At 40.0% G+C, this 26,795-nt stretch overlaps 1 protein-coding gene across 1 annotated transcript in view; it reads left to right on the forward strand.

The window, feature by feature from the left end:
* Nucleotides 1-26,795, forward strand: part of DNAH5 (dynein axonemal heavy chain 5) — a 209,979-nt gene that overhangs the window by 11,470 nt on the left and 171,714 nt on the right. The window contains exons 2-8 of the mRNA XM_067467539.1: nucleotides 12,574-12,708; nucleotides 16,015-16,099; nucleotides 17,559-17,716; nucleotides 20,156-20,377; nucleotides 23,161-23,298; nucleotides 24,333-24,509; nucleotides 26,475-26,588. Of these exons, the coding sequence (XP_067323640.1) occupies nucleotides 12,574-12,708; nucleotides 16,015-16,099; nucleotides 17,559-17,716; nucleotides 20,156-20,377; nucleotides 23,161-23,298; nucleotides 24,333-24,509; nucleotides 26,475-26,588 (1,029 nt within the window). The remainder of the gene's footprint in view (nucleotides 1-12,573; nucleotides 12,709-16,014; nucleotides 16,100-17,558; nucleotides 17,717-20,155; nucleotides 20,378-23,160; nucleotides 23,299-24,332; nucleotides 24,510-26,474; nucleotides 26,589-26,795) is intronic.

Below are 26,795 nucleotides of genomic sequence, written 5' to 3' on the forward strand. Positions count from 1 at the left end.
TATAGCAACGGCAATAAAGCTTTTTGATTGCAAATCGTTCTGTGAAACTTTTACTTTTTTCCTATCCCACTGTTTTCTTGAAGCGTTTTTGACCACTTGTTGTTTGCCTTCCCATTCATCACATGAAGGCTTGTCAGGTTCTCCCTGCTTTTCCCCCTTCTCTATCAACTGAAAAATCTCTCTGTTTCTCTTTGGGCCTTCTCACATGCACCAGCGCAGTCACTGCAGATCACTGTGGGTTGTGGTGATTTTGGCTACGCTTCCCCAAGGAGTGTGGGAACCTATCGCCCCACGCCCTGTACCATCCTGGCTTCCTCCCTACCTCATCGCATGGAGGAAGCCTCTTTAAGAGCCACCGCAAACTAGCCTCCTGCGGGAGCAAACTGTGCCAGCATGTCCATGACGCCATGAGACTGCGCCTCTCTCTCCGCCCCTTTCTCCGCCTCTTTCTCCGTGCCAGAGTGGTTTTTCCTTTGCTAGGGCAGCATTGCCAGCGTACTCTCGTTGTTGAATTCTGTCAACAACGAGAGTACGCTGGCAATGCTGCCCTAGCAAAGGAAAAACCAGTCTGGCATGGAGAAAGAGGCGGAGAAAGGGGCGGAGAGAGAGATGCAGTCTCATGGCATCATGGACGTGCTGGCACAGTTTGCTGCCGTGGGAGGCTAGTTTGCGGCGGCTCTAAGATGTGTGATCTCGCTGATTTCAATGGAAAGATTGGATACCTCCTGTCTTTTGCTACTTTTTGGCAGTGGCAGAGGGTTTTTTTTTTTGGCAGTTTGGCCCTAGAGCTGACCCAGAAGTACTTCTCTGGAGTGTGATGAGCGCTGTTGGGCTCTGTGGCAGAACTGCCAAAACTCTGTCACCACCATCGAAAAACACTCATATGAAGAGGTCCTTTTTCTTTTTTTTCTCTGCTGACTCTGCCAGCCAAACATGCTCTCCATTGCTCTCTGTCTGCAGCAGCTCTTTCTGGCTTTGCAGCAATGAAACTGGATACTTCCCATACCACGTATTTTTAGCCTTAAAGAACAGATCAAATTGCAGTAGCTGCTCACAAAACAGTTACTCACTCATGGTAGGAGTTCTCTCCTTTGGGCTCATTTCAATGATGGATGGGAACCCAAGACAGCCGAAAATAGTTTGATGTCATGTGATGGGCTTCGTGCCTCTCCATCACTGAAATGAGTCTGAACTGTCATTGGACGGGGAAACAAGTCAATCTGATGAGGTGGTAGGTTCTTGCTTTTCACTACTTTACTTAATGAAGGGGATGATTCCTCATAGATAAGACACCAATTTTCTAAGTGTGACTTTTTCTTGACAAAAATACTATACTCTCTGTTCCATGTGCTTCCAAATGTTTCTTTGTATTTATTGGCACAATCTTTTTCTACCTATGTCTGTATTGATGCTCTGGAAGACCTTTCATGTCATTAATGAGTATTAAATAATTATATTAAACTGTCTGCAAAGAGGATTGCCCTTCTCCACCTCCTACTCCAAATACTTTCCCATACAAACTGGAGTTCACTGGAACACATTTTACAGTCTTGGCCACTTGAAGGCACCACAACACTACTTTTGGCATTTTACATTGCAAGAGGAACTACATCTTTTCAAGTATCTCAGTGAATTTTGTATTCAGCGTCCTCAGGGCTATATGTTTTTAAAGCAAATGCTAACTTTAATTTCTGTGAGCTGTTCATTCAGGCGCAGTATTATCATAGCACTGCACAGCATGAGCTTGTTTAATTTTTTCTGCCTAAACATAAGGGCTATTCGTTTCTCTCCATGTTTGCAAAACGACTCTCTAAATACTGCCAATGTACAATTCTTAGCCAAACAAGTGTAAGATTAGGGCCCCTGGCTCTGGTTGACTGAGCTGGTGAGATGCATGGAAAACTTGTGAACATTTCGATTCCTGAGGGAGAACAAAACTGTAAATGTTTGCAATCCAAGCTTTTGAAATAAATAAATGCTTTCAATTTGGGGATTTAAGTTTGCACTGGGAAAAAAACTTTTAGAAAATAGGAAAACAAAGTGAGGCAATTTGACAGAGTCAAAGTGAATATGATCAGGGGATGCAACAAGGTGGATAATGGCACTTTTTGCCGCCAATGTGATGTGGCGGCAAAAAAAGCCAATGGGATTTTGGCCTGCATCAATAGGAGCATAGTGTCTAGATCTAGGGAAGTAATGCTTCCCCTCTATTCCGCATTGGTTAGACCACATCTGGAATATTGTCTCCAATTCTGGGCACCACAATTCAAGAGAGATATTGACAAGCTGGAATGTGTCCAGAGGAGGGCGACTAAAATGATCAAGGGCCTGGAGAACAAGCCCTATGAGGAGCGGCTTAAGGAGCTGGGCATGTTTAGCCTTCAGAAGAGAAGGCTGAGAAGAAATATGATAGCCATGTATAAATATGTGAGAGGAAGCCACAGGGAGGAGGGAGCAAGCTTGTTTTCTGCTTCCCTGGAGACTAGGACGCGGAACAATGGCTTCAAACTACAAGAAAGGAGATTCCATCTGAACATGAGGAAGAACTTCCTGACTCTGAGAGCCATTCAGCAGTGGAACTCTTTGCACCGGAGTGTGGTGGAGGCTCCTACTTTGGAAGCTTTTAAACAGAACCTGGATGGCCATCTGTCAGGGGTGATTTGAATGCAATATTCCTGCTTCTTGGCAAGGGGTTGGACTGGATGGCCCATGAAGTCTCTTCCAACTCTTTGATTATATGATTCTATGACTTTTTGGAGAGTTGTGTTGTGGAAAAAGACAAGGGAGCTAGGTAACAACGAGGAAGTAACAGGACAGCAGGACATATACTATGAATTGGAGTAAGGGAGGAGTTCCACAAGGTTGGAGAAGGAAGTGAGACAAAAATCGTATTGGTTGTCAGTAGAGAGACCTGAGGAAACAAAGTATAATATTACGGAGGTATTAAATAATGTATGCACTGAAAAGAAGGTAGACCTCTGAATCTTGAGTTAGATTGACAATTAGCCACAGCGTCAGAAGGATTCTGGGAATTGTGGCCCAAACGTAACGTTTCCAAGTCAGGATTGGGGTCTTCCTCATAGAACTATATTTTTGACAACATGCTACAGCTCAAATGTGACAAATTCAACACTTTTCTATATCCGTTACACGATTTGGTCTGAAACAGCAAAACACTGTTTGTTCATGATCCAAAGAATAAACAATTCTGAAGATGACACATTCTTCAAAAAGCGTGCTGGCACATTGACAGCTAATCCTGATATGCAAATCTCACATAGGAGTTGCATAAGTCAGCATTCCCATAACAACACCAAAGCTAGGCTGGATTTGTTTCCATAGCTCAAACTCTTGAGTTGTGGAACAGAAGGCGACTCTGTTCTCTTTTAGCTTATGCATGAGTTCACTAAGGAATCTAAACTGAATTTCTTGGTACCTATGTTTGCAAGAGCTCGCTCTGCACCAAGGATTCAGAACATGCCAATCGCACTGGCTTAAAATAAAGTTTGTTCCAGATTTTGCGCTTTAGTTTGTAAAATGTTCAGAAGTGGAAAACGGCAGCTTTGGAAACAAAGCATTAGCAGAGTTTTAAAGGTAAGAGTCAGGGGACAATGATCAGATGTAGGTGTGGGTTTTATAAGACCTTCAAATTCTACAGCCTGATTTCCCCTTATTTTAGCCAAAGAATGCATCTTTATAGTCTTTGAAGATACACAGCTATATGGCAGTGTTTCTGAACCTTCCTAATGCCACAACCTCTTAACGCCATTCCTCATGTTGTGGTGACCTCCAACCATACAGTTATTTTCAATGCAATTTCATAACTGTAATTTTGCTACTGTTGTGAATCATAATGTAAATATCTGATATGCAGGATGTATTTTCACTCACTGGACCAAATTTGGTACAAATACTCTATATGCCCAAATTTGAATACTGCTGGGGTTGGGGGGGATAGGATTGATTTTGCCATTTGGAAGTTGTAGTTGCTGGGATTTATAGTTAACCTACACTCTAAGAACATTTTGAACTCCACTAACGATGGAATTGAACCAATCTTGGCATACAGAACTCCCATGACCAACAGAAAATATTGGAAGGGTTTGGTGGGCATTGACCTTGAGTTTTGGAGTTGAATACTGCTGGGGGTGGGTGGGCGAGGATTGATTTTGTCATTTGGAAGTTGTTGCTGGGATTTATTGTTAACCTACAATCTAAAAGCATTCTGAACTCCACCAGTGATGGAATTGAACCAATCTTGGCACACAAAACTCCCATGACCAACAGAAAATACTGGAAGGGTTTGTTGGGCATTGACCTTGAGTTTTGGAATTGTAGTTCACCTACATCCGGAGAGCACTGTGGACTCAAATAATAATAGATCTGGCACAAATTTGGCACAAATACTCAATATGCCCAAATGTGAACACTGGTGGTATTTGGGGAAAATAGACCTTGACATTTGAGAGTTGTAGTTGCTGGGATGTATAGTCCACTTACAGTCAAAGAGCATTCTGAATCCCACCAGTGATAGAACTGGGCCAAACTTCTCACACTATGTTTTCTGATGGTCTTTGGTGACCTCTCTGACATCCCCTCACCACCCTTGCCCCAGGGTTCCCAACCCCCAGGTTGAGAAATGCTGCAATATGGGCTATTGTTGTAGATCTATCTGCCACCTCCATATGCCAGTGGTTCAATTATAGCACAACATCTATATAAATAAAAATGTAATGTTCGTTTGTGGGATTAATAGAACTCAAAAACCACTGGACGAATTGACACCAAATTTGGACACAAGACACCTAACAACCCAATGTATGTCCTTCACTCAAAAAAATTGATTTTGTCATTTGGGAGTTGTAGTTGCTGGGATTTATAGTTCACCTACAATCAAAAAGCATTCTGAACCCCACCAATGATCGAATTGAACCAAACTTGGCACACAGAACTCCCATGGCCAACAGAAAATACTGGAAGGGTTTGGTGGGCAGTGTCCTTTGATTTTGGAGTTGTAGTTCACCTACATCCAAAGATCACTGTGGACTCAAACAATGATGGATCCGGGCCAAACTCTACACAAATACTCAATATGCCCAAATGTGAACACTGGAGGAGTTTGGGAAAAATACAATCTTGACATTTGGGAGTTGTAGTTGCTGGGATTTATAGTTCACCTACAATCACAGAGCATTCTGAATCCCACCAATGATAGAATTGGGCCAAACCTCCCACACACAATCCTCCTGTGGGCCACAGCAACGCGTGGCAGGGGACGGCTAGTATAGAATATGTTCTGGTTGAGTCCCTGTTGTCGACAGACCTATGACCGCTTCCATATTTGTCCCAATGCAAAAGAAGTTTCTGTTCTATTGGTGCTCACTCGGATCCTAGTGGTACCTGTTGTTCAAAATTTAGGAGCCAGAACAGTATTGATGTTAAAATAATAAACGTAAGAATCTGTTGAATAAATAGTAAAATTGCAGGATTGCTTTAAACTCTTTTTGTGCCCTTAATGCCATATGCTTTCATTACCATTATGCATTGCTGAATATAGGAGTAAACTAGCTTGCGAAATCTGGAAAAGAAACAGACCCTTGTTCTTAATCAAGAATGTAGTATTTTATGACAAAGCATTCTGAAGGAGAGATTATAAAATACCTCTCTTCCTTTTTTCCATTTTGAGAAGAGTGACAAATGATGATGACTGTGTAATTTCTATTATTCCCAAGCGAACTTTCCATCCATTAAAGTCTGACAATTGGTGTATTTGGGATGACAAAAATTGCAACTGGAAATATAACTTCTTCTCACAAAAGATATTTAGATATAAATGAAGGCTTATTTTTGAATATTTAATATGGATGATGAATTGAGCTGTATTTATTGGAATCTTTATTATACCATATATTTTGATTCATGATCCGATACCATCCTGCTACTTATTTCATGATGGATGACTTTTTGTTTCACTGCTTTCATTGGGGAGTGGCAGTCTCTGCCTGTGTAATTATTTCAAATTGTTAAAATATTAGATCAATCAGTTTAATAAAATCTATTTTTATCGTGTCTAAAACGACTTGAGAAACTGCAAGTCGCTTCTGGTGTTAAAGAGTTGCCTAGGGGATGTCTGTATGAGTTACCATCCGGTGGGAGGCTCCTCTCATGTCACTTTACGGGAAGCTGGAGCTGACAGATGAGAGCTCACCCCATCTTGTGGATTCAAACTGCCAACCTTCAGCAGTTTTGCCACCATAGCCCCTTATAAAATCTTTGAAGATATATTAGTTGGGGCAGGTAAATGAAAAAGAAGTGCCGTGCTTTGGAATTCAGTTGTTGAGGACAAACAAAAGGACAAAGTTGGTGCCTTCTTACAAACCTCTGTGGCCATCCTAGAATCAAAATTGGAGGGTGCTTTACAGGATGTGTAATCCCATATCGCGTCAATGTTTTCTTTGAAGAGCTCCAGCAAGAGAGAAGCCATTTCCTTTGGATGTAATTGGATTCACTGTTTGCTCTCACAAATTATGATACACACTTCTGTAATGTAAGCCCATATAGCCTTGTCCTCTGGGACAGTAGCAGAAAAGCAGTAGTTAGCCTGCTTTTGACAGACTTCAAGGTGTTCGAAAAGGAAGACTGAGGGATGTCCTCACTCAGGGCCCTTCCAGACAGGCCCTATATCTCAGGATCTGATCCCAGGTTTTCTGTTTATCCCAGATTATACGGCAGTATAGTCCAGTTTAAGGCAGAAAACCTGGGATCTGATCTTGGAATATAGGGCCTATCTGGAAGGACCCTCAGTCTCTTGTTCCCCAGGAAGAACACATCCAGGCCCTTCTACTTTTGGATTTACACTTAAATCTCCTGGTGGCACAGTGAATTAAACCACTGAGCTGCTGAACTTGCTGACCAAAAAGTTGGTGGTTTGAATCAGAGGAGCAGGGTGAGCTCCTGCTGTTAGGTCTAGCTTATGCCAACCTAGCAGTTCGAAAACATGCAAATGTGAGTCGACTAATAGGTACTTCTTCTGCAGGAAGGTATTTATTTATTTATTTAGGACATTTGTATCCTATCCTATCTCAAACTCCACAGAGGGACTCAGGGTGGCTACCAACTGGCACAGCACAGCACAGAGTAAAACAAGCATAAATATACATATTATAATAAAACTATATAAAAATATTAAAACAATTCACCGATTTAAGTCGTCATCCTAAAAACAGTCCATCATAGTCCATTAAAACCGTATGTTTCCCAGCAAGTAAGTCTAATCTGCGAATGCTTGATCCCACAGCCAGGATTACACTTACAGCACTCCATGCAGTCATGCTGGCCACATGACCTTGGAGGTGTCTATGGACAATGCCGGCTCTTTGGCCTAGAAATGGAGATGAGCATCACCCTGCAGAGTCAGACACGACTAAACTTAATGCCAGGATAAACCTTTACCTTTTACTAATACACTAGCCTTCCTCTGCCATGCATTGCTGTGGCCCAGTCAGTGTATATGTGTTTTGTGTGTGTGTATATATGTGTGTGTATGTATATATGTGTGTGTATGTGTATATATGTGTTTTGTGCATGTGTTGTAATGTTTTTTTTTATTTTTAGGTTTCTTCTGCTGTGTTTTTCAGTGTTTTTATGAGTGATGGTCACTTGTTGGCCTAATAGATGTATTGTGTCCAAATTTGGCGTCAATTCGTCCAATGGTTTTTGAGTTATGTTAATCCCACAAACGAACATTACATTTTTATTTATATAGACTAGCTGTACCTGCCACGTGTTGCTGTGGCCAACCTTCCCTCCTTCTACTGTGTTTTTCAGTGTTTTTGTGAGTGATGGTCACTTGTTGGCTTGATATGTGCATTGCGTCCAAATTTGGTGTCAACTCATCCAGTGGTCTTTGAGTTATGTTAATCCCACAAACGAACATTACATTTTTATTTATATAGATTATAATGGAGTCTGGGTATTTGCCAGGGTCTGGTTCCAGGGCTGCTCATGTGGATACCAAAATCTGTAGATGTTAAACTCCCATTACATACAATAATGTGGTAGAATGATATCCATTAGGGCTGGGCGGTTTTGTTCGTTAATTTCGTAATTCGTTATTGATTCGTATTTAAATTAGCTTACGATCCGATATTGAGCCATGCAGGAGCAACTAGAAATCGAAACGAATTTTTCAATTTATTTCGTAATTGGTTCGTAAATGGTTCGTAATTGGTTCGAAATCGTTTCGAAATCGTTTCGAAATCGTTTCGAAATCGTTTCGAAATTGTTTCGTTATTATTTCCGTATGTCTGGTGCAAGTTTTATAGTTGTTGTTTGTTTTATCAGTGATAAAAAAATAAGTTATCACACCAACAGTCAACAACAGAGGGAGAGGGAAGCTTCAGAAGTTCCTCCTGTCCCATTTGGAGGTTTTTTTAGCGTATTGCACAATCGCGTCCGCCATTAACGAATCAATTCAAAATTTACAAAATTTCGTAAATAACAAAAAAATTTAAAGAAAAAATTCGGAATTCTTTTAAAAAACAAAACGCAATGGACCCCCTAAAAATGAAACGAGTTTAGAAACAAATTTTTTCCGTTGTTACCCAGCCCTAATATCCATGATATAAAATAGCAAAATCAAGGTTTGCCTTTTGGCAATATGTGTGAATATTTACAATTTGTGGATTATAAATCTATAGCTATAACAGGCTGACTGTACCACCAATACAATATTGACTACAGTGTGGCAGATGTAACCTGGCCAGGGGTTAAAGTATGAAAACATGAAAAAATCTTGTTTTTAATTTTTGTATTCACTTTGTTTTAAATTATAAAGTAAATACACAATAAAATAAATAAGCTTGCCTGACCAATTTTATACATGGGGTGTTTATTCTTACTTTTTTGTCCCCTTCTCATCTTTTTGAAAATGGTAAAAGGGAAGGGCTCCTAATTTTCCCAGCTAATTTTCTGAACATACGCTGTGGCCGCAACTGAAACTGATATCCTGAATTCAGAAACTGGCATGACCCCTCGGTTGTGTTTTGTTTGCAGCAGCTTGGGTAACCTGTTGCTTAGCAGCTTTGGCTGCTGTTTTTGTGAAACTGTTTGAAAGAAATTTGCTGCCAGGGTGAAATGAGATCTCTCAGTCATTCAGTTTGCTTTGTTGAATCATTGACTTTGTTTTCTAACCCCACGGGGAGAAGCCTTTGAAAAGCCAAACAATCCATCATTGGGGAATGAAGTTTGGAATCTAATTTATATCTCAGTTTGTTTCGGAGTTGCAAACCTGTCTATACTGCTTTGTCATTGACCAAGCAAACATGGTTTTATGTGTCCTGAGGTGGGAAACGTGGTCGTCTAGATTCTGTTCGACTTTAACTCCCACTGTCTTTCACCACTGGTTATGATGAGAGGTTGCACTGAAATAATCTTCAGAGAGCTATCTATTCTTCATCTAAATCTCCCCCACAGTGTATATACTTAGGTGGTCCCTCTTTGTCCGAATAGAATAGTCTTCTAAGATCAGGGTACTGGTGAGTCCGTAGGTGACTGTGGAGCCCTATTCTTAATCTGCATCTTCTCCCGAAGTGAGGGCATTGGTTTCCAGGTGGAAGGCGGTCTTGGTCAGGATTGGCTTGATGCACCTTTCTCTTGGCGTGTTTCTCTCTTTTGTCCTCTATTCGCGCCTCTTCAAATTCTACAGCACTGCTGGTCACAGCTGACCTCCAGCTGAAGCGCTCAAGGGCCAGGGCTTCACAGTTCTCAGTGTCTATGCCAGAGTTTTAAAAGTTGGCTTTAAGCCCATCTTTAAATCTCTTTTTCTGCCCACCAACATTCCGTTTTCCGTTCTTGAGTTCGGAGTAGAGCAACTGCTTTGGGAGATGGTGGTCGGGCATCTGGACAATGTGGCTGGTCCAGAGGAGTTGATGGCGGAGGACCATTGCTTCAATGCTGGTGGTCTTTGCTTCTTCCAGCATGCTTTGTCCACCTGTTTTCCCAAAAGATTTGCAGGATTTTCCAAAAGCAGCGCTGGTGGAATCGTTCCAGGAGTTGCATGTGACGTCTGTAGACTGTCCACATCTCTCAGGGATAAAGCAGGGTTGAGAGGACAATAGCTTTATAAACAAGCACCTTGGTATCCCTACGGATGTCCAGGTCCTCAAACACTCTCTGCTTCATTCGGAAAAAAGCTGCACTCGCAGAGCTCAAGCAGTGTTGTATTTCAGTGTCAATGTTGACTTTTGTGGAGAGGTGGCTACCAAGGTAGTGGAAATGGTCAACATTTTCTAATGTTACACCATTAAGCTGTATTTCTGGCATTGGAGAGGGATTGGCTAGTGACTGCTGGAAGTATATACAATGTATATAGTGCAGGATCTAAACCTCTATTCCCCTTCTACCCTTTCACTTTCTTGGTTGGTGTATGCCAGAGATCATCCAACTTATTCAACAATGGGCTCGTTCATGGTTTCTCAGACTGTCGGGGGGCTGGACTATAGTTTGAAAAAAAATGAATGAAATCCTATGCACACAGAACATATATTATTTGTAGTGCAAAAAACATGAAAGAACAAAACAATATTTAAAAAGAAGAACAATGTTGATGATCATAAACTTACCAGTATTTCAACAGGAAGTGTGGATCGACTTTTGGCTGATGGGATAGTCAAGTTAATTAGAATTGTTGTGTGCCTTCAAGTCATTTCAGACTTAGGGCAGCACTAAATCTAAGGTTTAGGATCGGGGCCGGGTAAATTACCTTGGAGGGTTGCATCCAGCCTGCAGGCCTTAGTATGAAGACTTGTGGTGTACGCTTTGCCACATCCACAGCAATATGTTATCTTGAGTGGGAAGATTCAGAAAACCTCAGATTCAGTAGCCATTTTTCCAAACCTCCTTTTGCAGATTGCTCATTTTTTTTACATGTTGTCTTTGAAGATGAGTGGGCTGTTGAATGCTAAGTATTATAATTTTCATTCACAGTCATGTCCAGATATGTTGAAGAGTAGGTGTTATAAAATATGTCTAATTGTTATACATCTTTAGGTCATTTCTGTCATAAAGTAACTCTAAGTCAAATCTATCATAGTTTTTTCTAGAGTTATCATGGGGAAAAAGTGTCTCCACTGATGCTTTATCACCAATCTTTGTTTCTTCGACAAAATCCAGTTCACACAGTGGTGTTAAACCTTCCCTGTGCTATTCCTATGAAGGCTCCGGTGGCGCAGTGGGTTAGACTGCTAAGCTGCTGAACTTGCTGACAAAAGTTCACAGGTTTGATTCTGGGGAGCGGCGTGAACTCCTGCTGTTAGCCCCAGCTTCTGCCAACATAGCAGTTTGAAAACATGCAAATGCGAGTAGATCAATAGGTACCGCTCCGGCGGGAAGGTAACGGCGCTCCATGCAGTGATGCTGGCCACATGACCTTGGAGGTATCTACGAACAACGCTGGGTCTTTGGCTTAGAAATTGAAATGAGCACCAACCACCAGAGTCGGACACGACTGGACTTGATGTCAGGGGAAAATCTTTACCTTTACCCATGCTATCCAAAGTACCCCACCCCTGGTGTTTGTGTTACACTTAAAAATGTACCTGTTCCAATTGACAAATTCAACTTAAGAACAAAACTACAGAACCTATCTTGTTTGTAACTTGAAGACTGCCTGTACATGGTTTAACCAGATGTAATATGCTTACACTTCTTGAATTAAGAAAACTTGAAAATAATCAAATAATTTTTTGAATATTATTAGATATTATTATTATTATTATTATTAATATACTTTTTACAATTACTTTGTTTTCTCCACTTCCTGTATTTTCTTCACAGCTTTACATCCCGATTGCATGTATATTTGTTGTTGCTGTTTATTCATTCAGTCTGTCCATGACCTATTATTATTATTATTATTATTATTATTAACTTTATTTATACCCCGCTAGATCTCCCGAAGGACTCGATGCGGCTTACACAGGCCGAAACCTCAAAACACAATACAATAGAAACTTAACACAACAACAAACAAAGCAAATCAAAAAACAATTAAGCAAAACAACGGCAATACATCAAAACATAATTAAAACTGGTTCGGCCGGCGCAATGGGGTACACGCCAGAGCTCCCTGTTGGCCATGCCCATGTCCAGTTCCTTCAAGATCAAGCCAGTCACTTCAAGGATAACCTCCATCCATCTTGCTCTTGGTCGGCCCCTCTTCCTTTTTCCTTCATTTCCCCCAGCATCATTATTTTCTCCAAGCTTTCCTGCCTTGTAATTATGTGGCCAAAGTACTTCATCTTTGCCTCTAATATCCTTCCCTCCAGTGAGCAGTCAGGCATTATTTTCTGGAGCATGCACATTTATTTGGAGGTAAATCCTGCCAGACGTGTTCAAAGGATGACTCTTAAACCAATGCTTGTAGGATTACAACACAAATCTGTGAATATTTACTTTTTCCCACCACACCTACCCTTCCATGATGATCAGGACCAGTATTTAGTTTTTCCAGGTTTATTTACAATAATCTTTGAAGCTCCCTATAAAGTAATAACACAGACTTTGCCTCTACAGCAAAAGTTAAAGGAAGAGAAAGAGGCCAAGCGAGCACATCTGGATGGAAGACATGATTATATATTCTCCATCATTGCTTCCTGTGTGGATCTCGAAAAGGCAGAAGTGGAAGATGCAATTCTTGAAGGAAATCAGGTATGTTGTGAAGGCATGTTATTTCAGAAGCCATAAATCAAAAACGATCTGTTGCGATAGGGATTTTTTGGACTGGAGAGTATCATTGAGATCTGAGAATAGTCCCTCTGGTCAGGATTTCATGCACAATAGTGCTACAAAACCAACCAAATAAAGTGACATAGTAACATCACTGTGAGGAAAGAACACCAATGTTTCTGAAACCAGCATTGCCTAGAGATTGTAAGAAATTAATAGATTCCAAAGTTATTTTTGTAGCATTATGATGCATGCGCGTGCGCACATACAAACACACACACACACACACACACACACACACACACACATATATATGGGACATGTGTGATCCATGGTTCTAAATGGGCCTAAAGTACTTACAAAACTAGGGAGTGCTGGTGCTTTGTTTCTAAGGTGTTTCTAAAGTGTTTTTCTAAAGTTTTGTTAATGAACATTTCAGAACTCTAAGAAAACTTTCAAACTTTCACCACTGTTACCTCACCAAATTTCAGAACCTTTGACATATAGAAAGAAATTTATCAGATCTGGCATTATTTCCTTTATTCAGGGAAGGCACACTGGAACAGCCACATTTTCAAATTCCTCCTAAAGACTGCCAAAGAGATATCTTTAGGCAGAGAGTTCCAGAGTCGGGGGGCCACCATAGAGAAGGCCCTCTCCCTCATCCCCACCAATTGTGCCTGCAAAGGGGGCGGGAGTGAGAGCAGGGCCTCTCCAGATGATCGAAGAGATCGTGTGGGTTTTTAAACAGAAATGCGGTCACGCAAGTAGGCGGTTCCCAAACCGTTCAGGGCTTTGTAGGTAAGAACCTGCACCGTGAATTATCTACATCCTTGAACTAAAGAGTATTTTATTTGGGGAATCAAAGGTTGTAGCACACTTATATGCTCACTTGGGGTAGACATGGTGTTAGACAAGAGTAAAGATTTATTTATTTATTTATTTATTTATTTATTTATTTATTTCCGGTATTTCTACCCCATTCCTTCTCAACCCTCGAAGGGGACTCAGGATGGCTTACATTTGGCAGCAATTTGATGCCATTACATATAACAAAGCAATATAATAACAATTAAAATGATAAATAGTACATTCATTAAAAACAATAAAAACAGTATTAACAGCCATATCCAGTCAAATTCCAGTCAAATTCCATATCCAAAGTGCTATTTATGTCTGCTGCCCAAAGGCCTGGTCCCAGAACCACGACTTCAATTTCTTCCTAAAAGACAAGAGGGATGAAGCTGATCTTACCTTGGTGGGAAGCGAGCTCCATAGGCGGGGGGCCACAGCAGAGAAGGCCCTGTTTCTCGTCCCCGTCAGCTGCATTTGTGACACTGGCAAGAGTGAGAACAGGCCCTCCCTGGATGATTTTAAACTGCGAGGCGGGACGTAGAGTGAGCCGGTGGAGCTGGCACAACAAGGGGCCATCAGTGTACCTCTTTTTTGAGCTTGCATGTGTTGATCTCTGGTTTAAATTCCTTGCTGTTATGAGCAATGCTCCAACGATAACTCTTTGCTTCAAACTGAGAGGTTTATCTCTTTGGAAGGTTCCCTCCCTTTTAAAATATAGAGAAAATAATAACTAATTTTCCCTGTACTGGTGGTGCAGAGGGTTAAACCGCTGAGCTGCTGAACTTGCTGACCGAAAAGTCGGCAGTTAGAATCCGGGGAGCAGGGTTAGCTCCCGCTGTTAGGCCCAGCTTCTGCCAACTTAGCAGTTTGTAAACATTCAAATGTGAGTAGATCAATATGTACCGCTTCTGCAGGAAGGTAACGGTGCTCCATGCTGTCATGCTGGCCACATGACCTTGGAGGTGTCTATGGACAGCGCTGAATCTTTGACTTAGAAATGAAGATGAGCACCAACCCTCAGAGTTGGACATAACTAGACTTAATGTCAGGGGAACCTTTACCTTTACTAAAATCGCATGGTAGCTAAAGCCATAACAACAAACAAAGCTGTCAAACAGAAATATCGCAGCAAAGAGTCACTGTACAATCTTCTCACAACATGTACTTGCTAGCTGTCATAGAACATCACATCATTTTTCACTGGTTAGAAAGCTGTCTGCCTTGAACAAGTCCAACATGCGATATAGTGTTATTTATAAATTAGTACTCCACAAAATACTATTATGCTTTTCAAAGTTTTCAAACAGGACAGATATTCCAAATGAGAAAATGAACATGACAAGCTAATCCTACTGGTGTATGTGGGGATTAGAAAGCCATATTTCGTTCCATAAATGACACTGGACATTGTCTACTTGGGTAGACAGAAGTAGAACTGCAGCATCAGTGAATAATGGTAGCATTGCAAGCCATTTATTCAAATTTACAGTATTAACCATTCCTTTAATATTTGAATGACCACATTCAAAGACATGGCTCAGTTACACAGATCTGAATATAATAATAATAATAAGGAGGAGGAGGAGGAGGAGGAGGAGGAGGAGGAGGAGGAGAAGACGAAATCGAACTGCAAAGGCTCTGGCATAAACTAGTACAGGTGGTCCCAGTGGTCATCGGCACACTGGGTGCCATGCCAAAAGACCTCAGCCAGCATTTGGAAAAAAATAAACATGGACAAAATCATGATCTGTCAGCTGCAAAAGGCCACCTTACTTGGATCTGCACGCATCATTCGAAAATACATCACACAGTCGTAGACGCTTGGGAAGTGTTCGACTTGTGATTTTGTGATACAAAATCCAGCATATAGATCTCATTTGCTGTGACATATTGTGTTTTTGTGTCAGTAAAATAATAATAATAATAATAATAATAATAATAATAATAATAATACACTTTTTTATATTCCGCTCTTCTCCCCTATGGTCACTCAGAGAAGATTACAGCATTTACATACATAGGCAAACATGTAGTGCCTTTACAATTTACAATCATATAACACACAAACACACAAAAAAAAGGCAAATGCTTCCGCTTTCACTTCATTCTCCTTTCATTTCTGGCTTTGGAAATGTTTTGGAATTGTTTGCTTCCTGATTTACATACTTATATGGAGACCACCCGTTCAAATGTCCTATTTATTTATTTCTGTTGGGGAGATACTTACCTGCATTGGAACATGAGGCAAGTGGAGAGTATATTAATTGCATTAGACCCAATTATACTATTAATCTATTGAGATCATGTGCAGGTTGATGTGCATTAATATTTAGAAATGGTGCCATCTGATAGGTGTTTGACATGTTGTTGTATGTACTCCAGAGAAACTAAGTATGAAACTTTGAAAGATTTTGATCACTTTTCTTTTGACAGATTGAGCGTATTGATAAATTCTTTACTGTTGGTGGCTTTCGTCATGTCATGTTCTACTATCAAGACATGGAGGGATTTGAAACAGGTAGGCAAATGACTTCACTGGACATGTGTTCATGATGTAAAGCTGTGGAGGCATGTAATGTACATGTTCATGTACATTATATGGGGAGCATTAACTGTGAAAACATGTGCATATCAGTCCCTGGTCTGTGCAAACATACTATTCAGGATAATAATAATAATAATAATAATAATAATAATAATAATAATTTGCCAAATTGACAAAGAAAAAGCATGGATGTGGCTCACAAATGGAACTTTGAAAAAGGAGACAGAGGGCCTGATTCTGGCAGCCCAATAACAAGCCATTAGAACAAAGCCAGAATAGAGAAGTCAGTGACAGATCCCAAGTGTAGACTCTGCAAGAAAGCAGATGAAACAATAGATCACATCCTCAGCTGCTGCAAGAAGATCGCACAGACAGACTACAAGCAGAGGCATAACAGCATTGCTCAGATGATTAATTGGAACTTGTGCCACAAATACCATCTGTCTGCAACAAAGAACTGGTGGGTTCAGAAGCTGAAAAAAGTTACAGAAAATGAACATGTCAAACTACTCTGGGACTCTGAATTCAGACTGACAGAGTTTTGGAGCACAATACTCCTGACCTCACGATCGTGTTAAAAAACAAAGTATGGATTGTCGATCTTGCAATCCCAGGTGACAGCATGATTGAAGAAAACAACCGGAAAAGCTGACACGATATGAGGATTTAAAGATTGAACTGCAAAGACTCTGGCACAAGCCAGTCAAGATGGTCCCAGTGGTGATCAGCACACTGGGTGCAGTGTCTAAAGACTTTGGCCTGTACTTAAACACAATCGGCGCTGACAAAATTACCATCTGCCAGCTTCAGAAGGCCACCCTACTGGGATCTGCACACATTATTCGCCGATACATCGCCCAGTCCGAGACACTTGGAAAGTGTCCGATGTGTGATCCAGTACAACAGCCAGCAGAGTGATCTTGTCTGCTGTGGACTTGTTGTGTTTCTAATAATAATAATAATAATAATAATAATAATAATAATAATAATAATAATAATGATAATCCCTTTATTTTTATACCCCGCCTCCATCTCCCTTAGGGCGGCTTACAAAGGGAGCAGAGAGTTAAAAACATAATACAATAAGATAGAATCAAAACAAAACCAAATAAAAACATATCACAATAAAACATAACATCATAAAAACAGTGCTGAGTTCAGAGGGCTCTGAGTTTGTGCAAAATTCCTAGATAGAGCTAAGGGAAAGTACAAAATTCAGAAAGGCAAGGATAATGTCTTTGGGCATTTAAATGTTGGGATTGTAGAGCGGAGGGCCATGCTAAAGTGCCGGAACTTAGGTAACATTGGGCCAATTTTTGCCTAGTCAAAGGCACAGCGGAACAACCATGTTTTTAGGTTTTCGGGGAAAGTGGACAGGGTAGGTAGGATTCTAGATAACAGAACTTTTCTCTGTTTCTCCTAAATATTGCAGGACTTGGAAGCTCAGCAGGCATTAACTCTCACCCTGCTAAGAACAAAAAACATAAATTATTTGTGACAGAAGGAAATGATGTTGCTTTAACTGGCATATGTGTGTTCTTCATTAGAACGAACCCTTCCAAAGCAATCACTGCAGAGAATATTCACCGTGTAAGTATTCTATGTGATGCAGGCATCCTTTGACTCTGGGTCATGTGGAATCTCTGTGGGACCTATCATGTCTCTGTTATCTTGCTCATCAAAAGATGGGCACTTAATAAAAAATAATTGCATATGTGATAACTTTCCTATCCATTCAAGTCCTGCCAGCGTTACAGTTTCTGGAGCAAACCATTTTAGGACCGTACACTTAATCTCACGATTTGAAGCTTCAATCTTAAAGACACATGCATTCATTTAAAAAGCACCAAGAGACACCATGACCAGATTTTAATTTTTTTAAACTTAATTTATATCAACAAAACAGTGCAAAATATTATACAAAAATCCACCACAATATGATTAAAAGGATTATGATCAAAATACCCAATATATAGTCGAAGGCTTTCATGGCCGGAATCACTGGGTTGTTGTAGGTTTTTTCGGGCTGTATGGCCATGATCTAGACGCATTTTCTCCTGACATTTTGCCTGCATCTATGGCAAGCATCCTCAGAGGTAGTGAGGTCTGTTGGAACTAGGAAAAAGGGTTTATATATCTGTGGAATGACCAGGGTGAGACAAAGGACTCTTGTCTGCTGGAGCTAGGTGTGAATGTTTCAACTGACCAACCTACAACAACCCACCCAATATATAATTTACTTTTCAGAGCAATCTAAATATATTTTTCTTTCCTCTTAGAAGAATAATGAATCTTCATTCTTCCAAATGTAGAGTCTCAAGATTTATGATTTATGCTGGTGATCTTGTGATATTAGTTGTATTCTTTACAAAAGTAATAAATAACTGCCATATTTTAACTGCTTTCAGTCTCAATCCAGAAAGAAAAGCAGGGTACCACTATTACTACTACTAACAACAAGCAAGTCTGTTCTAGTCTTTGAGAACTTTACATTTAGCTATTGATTTTTCATTTAATATTAGATCTTATATTTTTAATTTAGTGATAAATCCTTCATTATGTGAGAAGATCCACTTCCTTACCATATTTCCATTCCTTAGTTATGAGCATTCTTGCCACTAATAACATAATACATATATTAGAAATATGGAACAAATATAGTAAATGACATAAGACTGAATAATAATCCCAATTATAATGGAAAGGAAATTCCCAAAGAATTTAAAAATATAATGGATAAAAAACTAAGGGAAAAACTTAGATAAAATAGGAGACAAATGTTGGCATGAAGAAGGAAATGATGATCGAGGAATTTAGAGAAATAAAATTATTGTGATTCCACTGTATACAATTAGAGCAATGGTTAAAGAATTGGTTAAAACATAATAGAAATGGAAGTAAACTCACCCAATTTGAGCAAATAGTACAAAATGGAAGAGATATAGAAGAACATAAACATCTAAAAGGAATAACTAGTAAAATGTATAAGATAATAGTTGAAATAAAAAAAGAAAAAGCAAAGAACATTCTCAGAGAGATATGGGAAGAAAATAAGTGATATGGAGTGGACACAATTATGGGAACAAAGACATTTTAAAAACTTATCAATATGTATTAAAGAAAAATATCATAAATTGAAATGAAAATGTATCTAACTCCAGTAAAAATAGCTAATATTAAAAAAATACTCAAAAAAACTGCTGGAGAGGATGTTAAGAAATGGGAACATATATACATATGTGGTGGCATGGTAAATATGTAAGCAATTTTGGAGGGAGAGTATTTAGAGTGACAGAAGATATCATGAAAATTTTAAAATGGAAAGGAGTCCTAGTGTTCCTTTGATACACACACACACACACACACATGCATATATATATATATGTTTATTATGTAAACAATTGCAAAAAAGAAGAAAAAGATGCAATATCCAACCTATTAACAGTAGCTGCTTATAGACAGGAACTGGAAAAGGGAAATATACAAATTGGAGAGTGGTATAAGGAATTATGGAAATTGGCAATAAACCATAAGTTGATATGTAAGTTAAAAGTGAAAAAAATGGAAAAAATGATTTTGATAAAATCTGGGGAAAGAGTATTATAAAAAAAAGGATGGAAAGTTACCTTTACAAGAGAAAATGCAATTTTGGACAGAGAATACAAAAGTGGCTCAGGGAGAGGAGAGCACTGAGGTGAATGATAGAAATGTACATATAAGAGTGGAATTTATAGTAGATATAACGAGATTAATGGCGGGGAGAGATTATGTGTTTTGGATATTAGATGTCTGCTGTATTATAAATGTATTGATTTATTTTAGAAATATATATATAAAAACAGAATACATATCAGACATTTGTGATACAAGTTTTTATTATTATTTGTAAAAATGAATGATAATAATAGTCTGCTATCATTGTTAATATGCTGGGTTGTGATTCTACATATTAGGTTCAATATTGGTTCTAATATTGGGCTACATGGCCAGATTAACAACTAACAATGCTTTTTGCTATTTGGTTGCCAGGAAGTGGTTTTCAATATGATGGATACAACTCATGGTGGTTTGCTAAACAGTGTGCAGCACTTGCTATCAGATATCTTCATACCAGCTCTGAAGACTATGAACTATGGCTGGGGAGAGTTGAGTGGCCCTCGGAAAGGAATGAATGTCAAACAGGATTTTCTTGCTTCTCTAGAGGGATTTGTTAGTGTCCTTTCAGGAGCTCAGCAGAGTCTGTTGGAGAAGGTAGGCCTACATGCCCACATGTGAGAATACTTTTAGGTTATCAAATGGCAAATCAAATACCCATGAGAAGTCCATAAGCATTTTACATTTGTCCCTCCATTATGTCCCAGGTTGATACGCAGTTATTTATAAGATGTTATCTTGAAATGTACTTACTAGATTAATTTTGGTTTAAAGTGCTCCAGAGGTGTTGTGATGTGTCCCCAGAGCCCTTTGGCAGTTCATATGGCCAGCTGGCACAAAGGCACATTGGCGCCACTGCCACCACTGTGTCATTGCCAACAAGCAGCTCCCTAGCAGAGGCTTGCTGGCCACTTCATTTCTGGTCATATGGCTGGTTGCTCTGGTGTGATACTGCATTAATGACTAAGTTTAGTGCTTCTTTTGCAACTTCATCTCTGTGTTATGTAGACTTCTCAAAGCAGTTGAGTGATAAGTCCACTCTGTTTTGGCCATGTAACCAAAGGTTTTGTGTAGACAACAAGCTCTGTAGAAAGGTATTCAATTTGCCGATCTTAAAATGTTTTGGCTACAACTGCCAAAAGTCATATCTGGCATGGTGTATGTTTCAAAATTTATGAGACATGTAATCTAGGCTGAATCCAGACAGGCCTTTATCCCAGGAGAATTAAAATAACACGGATTTTCCTGGGGGCCTGTCCACAATTGCTCCCCCCTCCCCCCGCTCTCCTGGCGCGTCATTTCTATACACCAAGAGGAGAAGAAGAACTTTATTTTTCTACCCCGCCTCCATCTCCTCGAAGGGACTCGGGGCAGCTTACATGGGGCCAAGCCCAGGCAAAATACAATTTAAAGCAAAACAAAAGCAAATTAAAACAGGATAAAACAGCATAACAATAATAAACAAGCATCAAGCATTAACAAGCTAATTTTGGAGGAGGAGAAAAGTGGCCACTACGTGAACTGGTTGAAAAATAGGGGTTCAATAAGGTGTATAGAAACGTATAATAGGATTGGAAATAGCATGGAAACAGAGCAATTAAACAGGATCAGTTCAACTTAAACTTAAAAAATATATAGTGGCATAATATAGGAATTCAGATTCAGGTCATGATTCAGGTCATGATACAGATCCTTTTCATAGGAGGTGTCAGTCAGGAAAAGCACAACAAAACATCAACGTCTTTAATTCCTTACAGAAAGTGGATAGGGAAGGGGCCAGCCTAATTTCCCTAGGCAGGGAGTTCCAGAGATGAGGGGCCACCACCGAGAATGCCCTCTCCCTCGTCCCCACCAAACGCGCCTAAGATAGGGGCGGGAGCGAGACATTGGCATCCCCGGAAGATCTTAGAGTCCATGTGGGCTCGTAGGGGAGGAGGAGGTCATGCAGATAGGCAGGTCCTGAATCCTTTAGAGCTTTATAGGTAATAACCTGCACCTTGAATTGGGACCAGAAACTTATCAGCAGCCAGTGGAGCTGTTTAAACAGGAGGGTTGACCGCTCTCTGTAACTTGCTCCAGTTAGCAATCTGCTCACCGACCTTTGCACCAGCTGTAGTTTCCAAACCATCTTCAATGGCGGCCCTACATAGAATGCATTACAGTAGTCCAATCTTGAGGTAACTAAGGCATGGATCACCATGATCAAGTCAGACTTCTTGAGATACGGTCGCAACTGGCACACAAGTTTTAACAGTGCAAAGGCCCTCCCAGCCACCGCCAACACCTGAGCATCAAGCGTCAGCACTGAGTCCAGGAGGACCCCCAGACTGCAGACCTGTGTCTTCAAGGGGAATGTAACCCCGTCAAACACAGGTTGCCACCCTATACCCCGTTTGGTTGAGCGACTGACCTTGAGGACCTCTGTCTTGTCAGGATTCAATTTCAACCTGTTTGCCCTCATTCAGCCCATCAAGGCAGCCAAGCACTGGTCCAGGACCCGAGGGGCTTCCTTGGATTTTGGTGAGAAGGAGTAATAGAGTTGTGTGTCATCTGCATAGAGATGACAATGAACTCCAAAACTCCGGATGACCTTGCCCAGCAGTTTCATGTAGATATTAAAAGGCATGGGGGAAAGAATAGAACCTTGCGGGTCCCCACAGGTCAAAGGCCAGGAAGAGGCTGCTGAGGCTTTTAATTGACGGTTGGTAAGTTTTTATTACTTTTTTAAGGGGTCTGGGGGAAGGGGTGGGTGGGAAGGGGTGGGTGGGTATTCCCATAGTTTATCGGGCTTATTTAGCCCAGTAAACTGTGGGAATATTGTCTGGATTGCAGTATTCTGGAGTCCAGACACTGGAAATAGTGGATTTATCCTGCGCCTTCCAAGAAGACGTGGAATAAATCCACTTTCAAATCAATTTGCTACAAACCGGGGTCTTCCTGGTTTGTAGTGAATTAATTCGGGACTGTCCAGAATTACCACAATAAAGGTCCTGTCTGGACAGGCCCCTAGATCATGGCTTCTCAAACTTTTTCTACTCATGACCCCTTTCTGCCTGAGAAATATTTATATGACTCCAGGTATACAGGTATATAAATATGTAAAATCAGCAATTTACTCAAAATAAATAATCATTTGCAGAACTTGCTAAGATTTGCCTCAGGCATATTCTACAGAGTCCACCGTAAGCACCGCATGTTGCTGCTAACAGATTTGTGTAAGCATTGCCAGCAAGCAGCACTGAGCTAAGGGGATCCCATTTGGGGTTGGGTCCCATAGTTTAAGAAGCAATGGTCTGGACTGAATATATGTATCATGATTTCTTAAGTGATTATCATAATAAAGACTACTTAGAACAATAACTGCTTAAAATATTGTCCAGGTAAATTTGAAGGAGTGTGATACCTATGATTTGAAAACCTTGAAAGGACCTGCAGACTACCTGATTGCAGCAAACAGCACAGAGACTCTGGAACGAATTGAAGCTTGCATGAAAGTGTGGATTAAGCAAATTGAGCAGGTGATTAGTATTGCAATTGACCATGGAATCTGTAGACTTGCAAGTCTTTGCAATATTTCTTTCTTCACCTGTCCAGTGAAGTGAAGTTTTGACCATAAAATATGTTTTGTTTACTTTAAACTACATTTTCTTTATGGCAAGGGCCATCTTAAGTGTTATGTGGAAGATATGTAACTGGTCTCCATATATAATTTTCTCTTTCTAAAAGCCTTTCTGGTGTGCTTGTGATTTGGACTGAAGACATAGCATTGAATGAAGGTGAAAGAGCCTAATCCTTTTCTCACCTACTCTAATTCAAATCATACCTCTCTAGAGATATTTCTAGGTGTGGAAGAGAAAACGAACAGACGTGTTTCCCTTTATGTTTTCTTTTATGCAACTAATTATGGATCAAGGGGATGATTTGCATTGGAGGATCAAGGACAGGAGAAAGGCTCAGACCTCCTTCTGCTTCATTTTTTAATCAATTTTTATTAGGAATAAAAAGTTCTAAGCAAAGAAAGAAGAAAAAAGGAAAAAGAGATGAGTTCTTTTACATGGAAAGCGAGAGAACAATACAATTATAGGAAAGCGAGAAATATAAAAAATGAAAAGGAAGAGATAAAAAAGAAAAAGAAAAAATGATATATCTATATAAATAAAAATGTAATGTTCGCTTGTGGGATTAACATAACTCAAAAACCACTGGACAAATTGACATGAAATTTGGACACTACACCCCTAACAGACCAAAAGAAAAAAAAATCTTTTCCTGGTTTATTTAGCATTAAAGACATGGCAACTACATTCAGGACATCAATACTGCAAACCCAGCAACTCAAATAGTATCACATTTTTGTAAGGTACAAGAAGTGTATGGTCCTCCCATTCTGGTAGCTTCTAATGTCCATCATTCTGAGGTTGCATAGCCAGTGATGAGGCATGATACAAGTTATCTTTAGAAAAGATATACTTGCCCACACATTCCTTATTACTACTCTTAAAAAAGTGGCTACTGTTGTCTTTGATGGCTGACAACTCTGAATAAATCACAGGTCATTGCTGAAAATAGCCAATTGCGAAAAGAAGCAGATGACCTTGGACCACGAGCAGAGCTGGATCACTGGAAAAAGCGACTCTCTAAATTTAATTACTTGTTGGACCAGCTTAAGACTCCAGATGTGAAGGCTGTGCTTGGAGTGCTTACCGTTGCTAAATCAAAACTTCTAAAGGTATGTCTGTTAGTATAAAGTAAAATACCTTATCACTCCTTATGACCCCCATAAGCCATTTTACAATGAACTCTGCAGAATTATAGTAACTATAATTAGTAACTATAATTAGTAACTATACTATATAGTAAATTATTTATTCATTCATTTATTTATTTAGGGCATTTATATCCCGTCCTATCTCACCTCCGAGGAGTGTCTAATAACTGGCACAGCACAGTGCCTACAATAAGAAAAGCATAAATATACATAATATAATAAAAACAGTATAAAAACAATATAAAAATATTAAAACACATCACTGAATTCAGTCGTCATCCTAAAAGCAGTCCATCATAGTCTATTAAAACCATAGTTTTGCCAGCAAGTCAGTCTAGTCCACAAAGGCCTGATCCCAGAGCCAGGATTTCACTTTTTTTTCAGAAGGACACGAGAGATAGAGTAGATCTGATTTCATTTGGGTGGGAATTCCATAGCTGAGGGGCCTCCACAGAGAAGGCCCTGTCTCTCATCCCCACCAAGTGGAATTGTGATGGTGGAGGGACTGAGAGCAGCCCTTCTCTGACAATCTTAAGGTCCTAGGTGACTTGTAGCGGGAGATACATTTGGTCCTAGGTGACTTGTAGTGGGATGTAAACTGGGCCAGAACAGTTAAGGGCTGTATAGGCCAAAGCCAACACTTTGAATTGTGCTCGGAAGCTGATAGGCAGCCAGTGGAGCTGGTGTAGCAAGGGTGTTGTGCGCTCTTGGTACCCTACTCCCGTGAGCAACCTTGCTGCTGAACATTTGACTAACTGAAGCTTCTGAACAGTCTTCAGAGGCAACCATATGTTGAGGGCATTGCAGTAATCTATTCAGGATGTAACCAGAGCATGGACTACCATGGCCAAGTCCAACCTCCCAAGATACGGGCACAGTTGGCACACAAGTTTTAATTGTGCGAAAGCTCCCCTGGCCACAGCTGAAACCTGGAGTTCCAAGCCCAGCGATGAGTCCAGGATATGTAATGTATGTTGTATGTGTTATAAAACTAAATAACAGAAAAAACTGCCAAAAATCTAAAAGAGTAAATTAAGCACACAACATACAACATACTCTGTATGCTTGCTATGTTTCTTGACTTAATATAATATATAAGCTATTCTTGTGTTAGACTATGACGCTGACTCGATTTGAGTGTTAGACTATGACTCTGGAGACCAGGGTTTAAATCCCTGTTTAAACATGGAAACCCACTGGTAGTCATGTCATGTTATTTTAGTGTGAGTGAAAAACATGCCTCCTCTGAACAAATTATGTCTCAAAAACCCCATGATAGGTTTGCCTTTGTGTTGCCATATATTGAAAATTACTTGAAGCACACAACAACCGGGGCGGCTCAACTCATTACGCAAAGTAAGCATTTGCAGTATAGTTGATTTTGCCCAGGGGCGGGCTTGAGGCGCTCTTGGGGGAAAATAGACCTTGACATATGCAAGTTGTAGTTACTGGGATGTATAGTTCACCTACAATCAAAGAGCATTCTGAACTCCACATATTTGGAATTGAACCAAATATGGCACACAGAACTCCCATGATGAACAGAAAATATATATCTGTGATTGTTTGGGGGGGGGGGCACCAAAATACTCTTTGCTTACTGTTGAAAATTACCTAGGGCCGCCTCTGACAACAACAACAACAAATATAATGTACGACATATTCTTGGCCTTATAAAACAAACTTTAAATTCAAACAGATCTGGCATAATGGCATAGTAGCAAAAAAATACTTCCCCTTTCAGTGGTATTACTAGTGTATTTCATGACTGAAACAACACCTTGGCTAGTCTAGCTTTTCCACCTGACTCAGAGAATTTTTTAAATATCTGCTACTACTCTGGGCAAAATCCTTTCTGAAAAACACTTTTAAAAGTTTAATGATAGCATATGTTCTTTAACCAAATGTTTGTTTTAATTTTCTCAGAGCTGGCGAGAGTTGGATATCAGGATCACTGATGCATCAAATGAAGCCAAAGACAATGTGAAGTATTTGTATACCCTTGAGAAATGCTGTGACCCTCTGTACAACAGTGACCCAGTAAGGGAAAAAAGTTGCTTGTGGTATAAATGGTATATTCAAGACATTGTTCGTCATTTGGAGTAAGGTGTACACAATTGATCTTGCAGAGTTTTGTAATATAACACCGGCAGTCCATCTGGATCTGGAGCTTTTCCCATCTTTATCTCTGAGATTGCCTCAGCAAGCTCCATCGTTGAAATTGGGTCTTCAAGTACTTTTCTTTGT

Source organism: Anolis sagrei, chromosome 4 (genome assembly GCF_037176765.1).
Source record: "Anolis sagrei isolate rAnoSag1 chromosome 4, rAnoSag1.mat, whole genome shotgun sequence".
NCBI lineage: Eukaryota > Metazoa > Chordata > Lepidosauria > Squamata > Dactyloidae > Anolis > Anolis sagrei.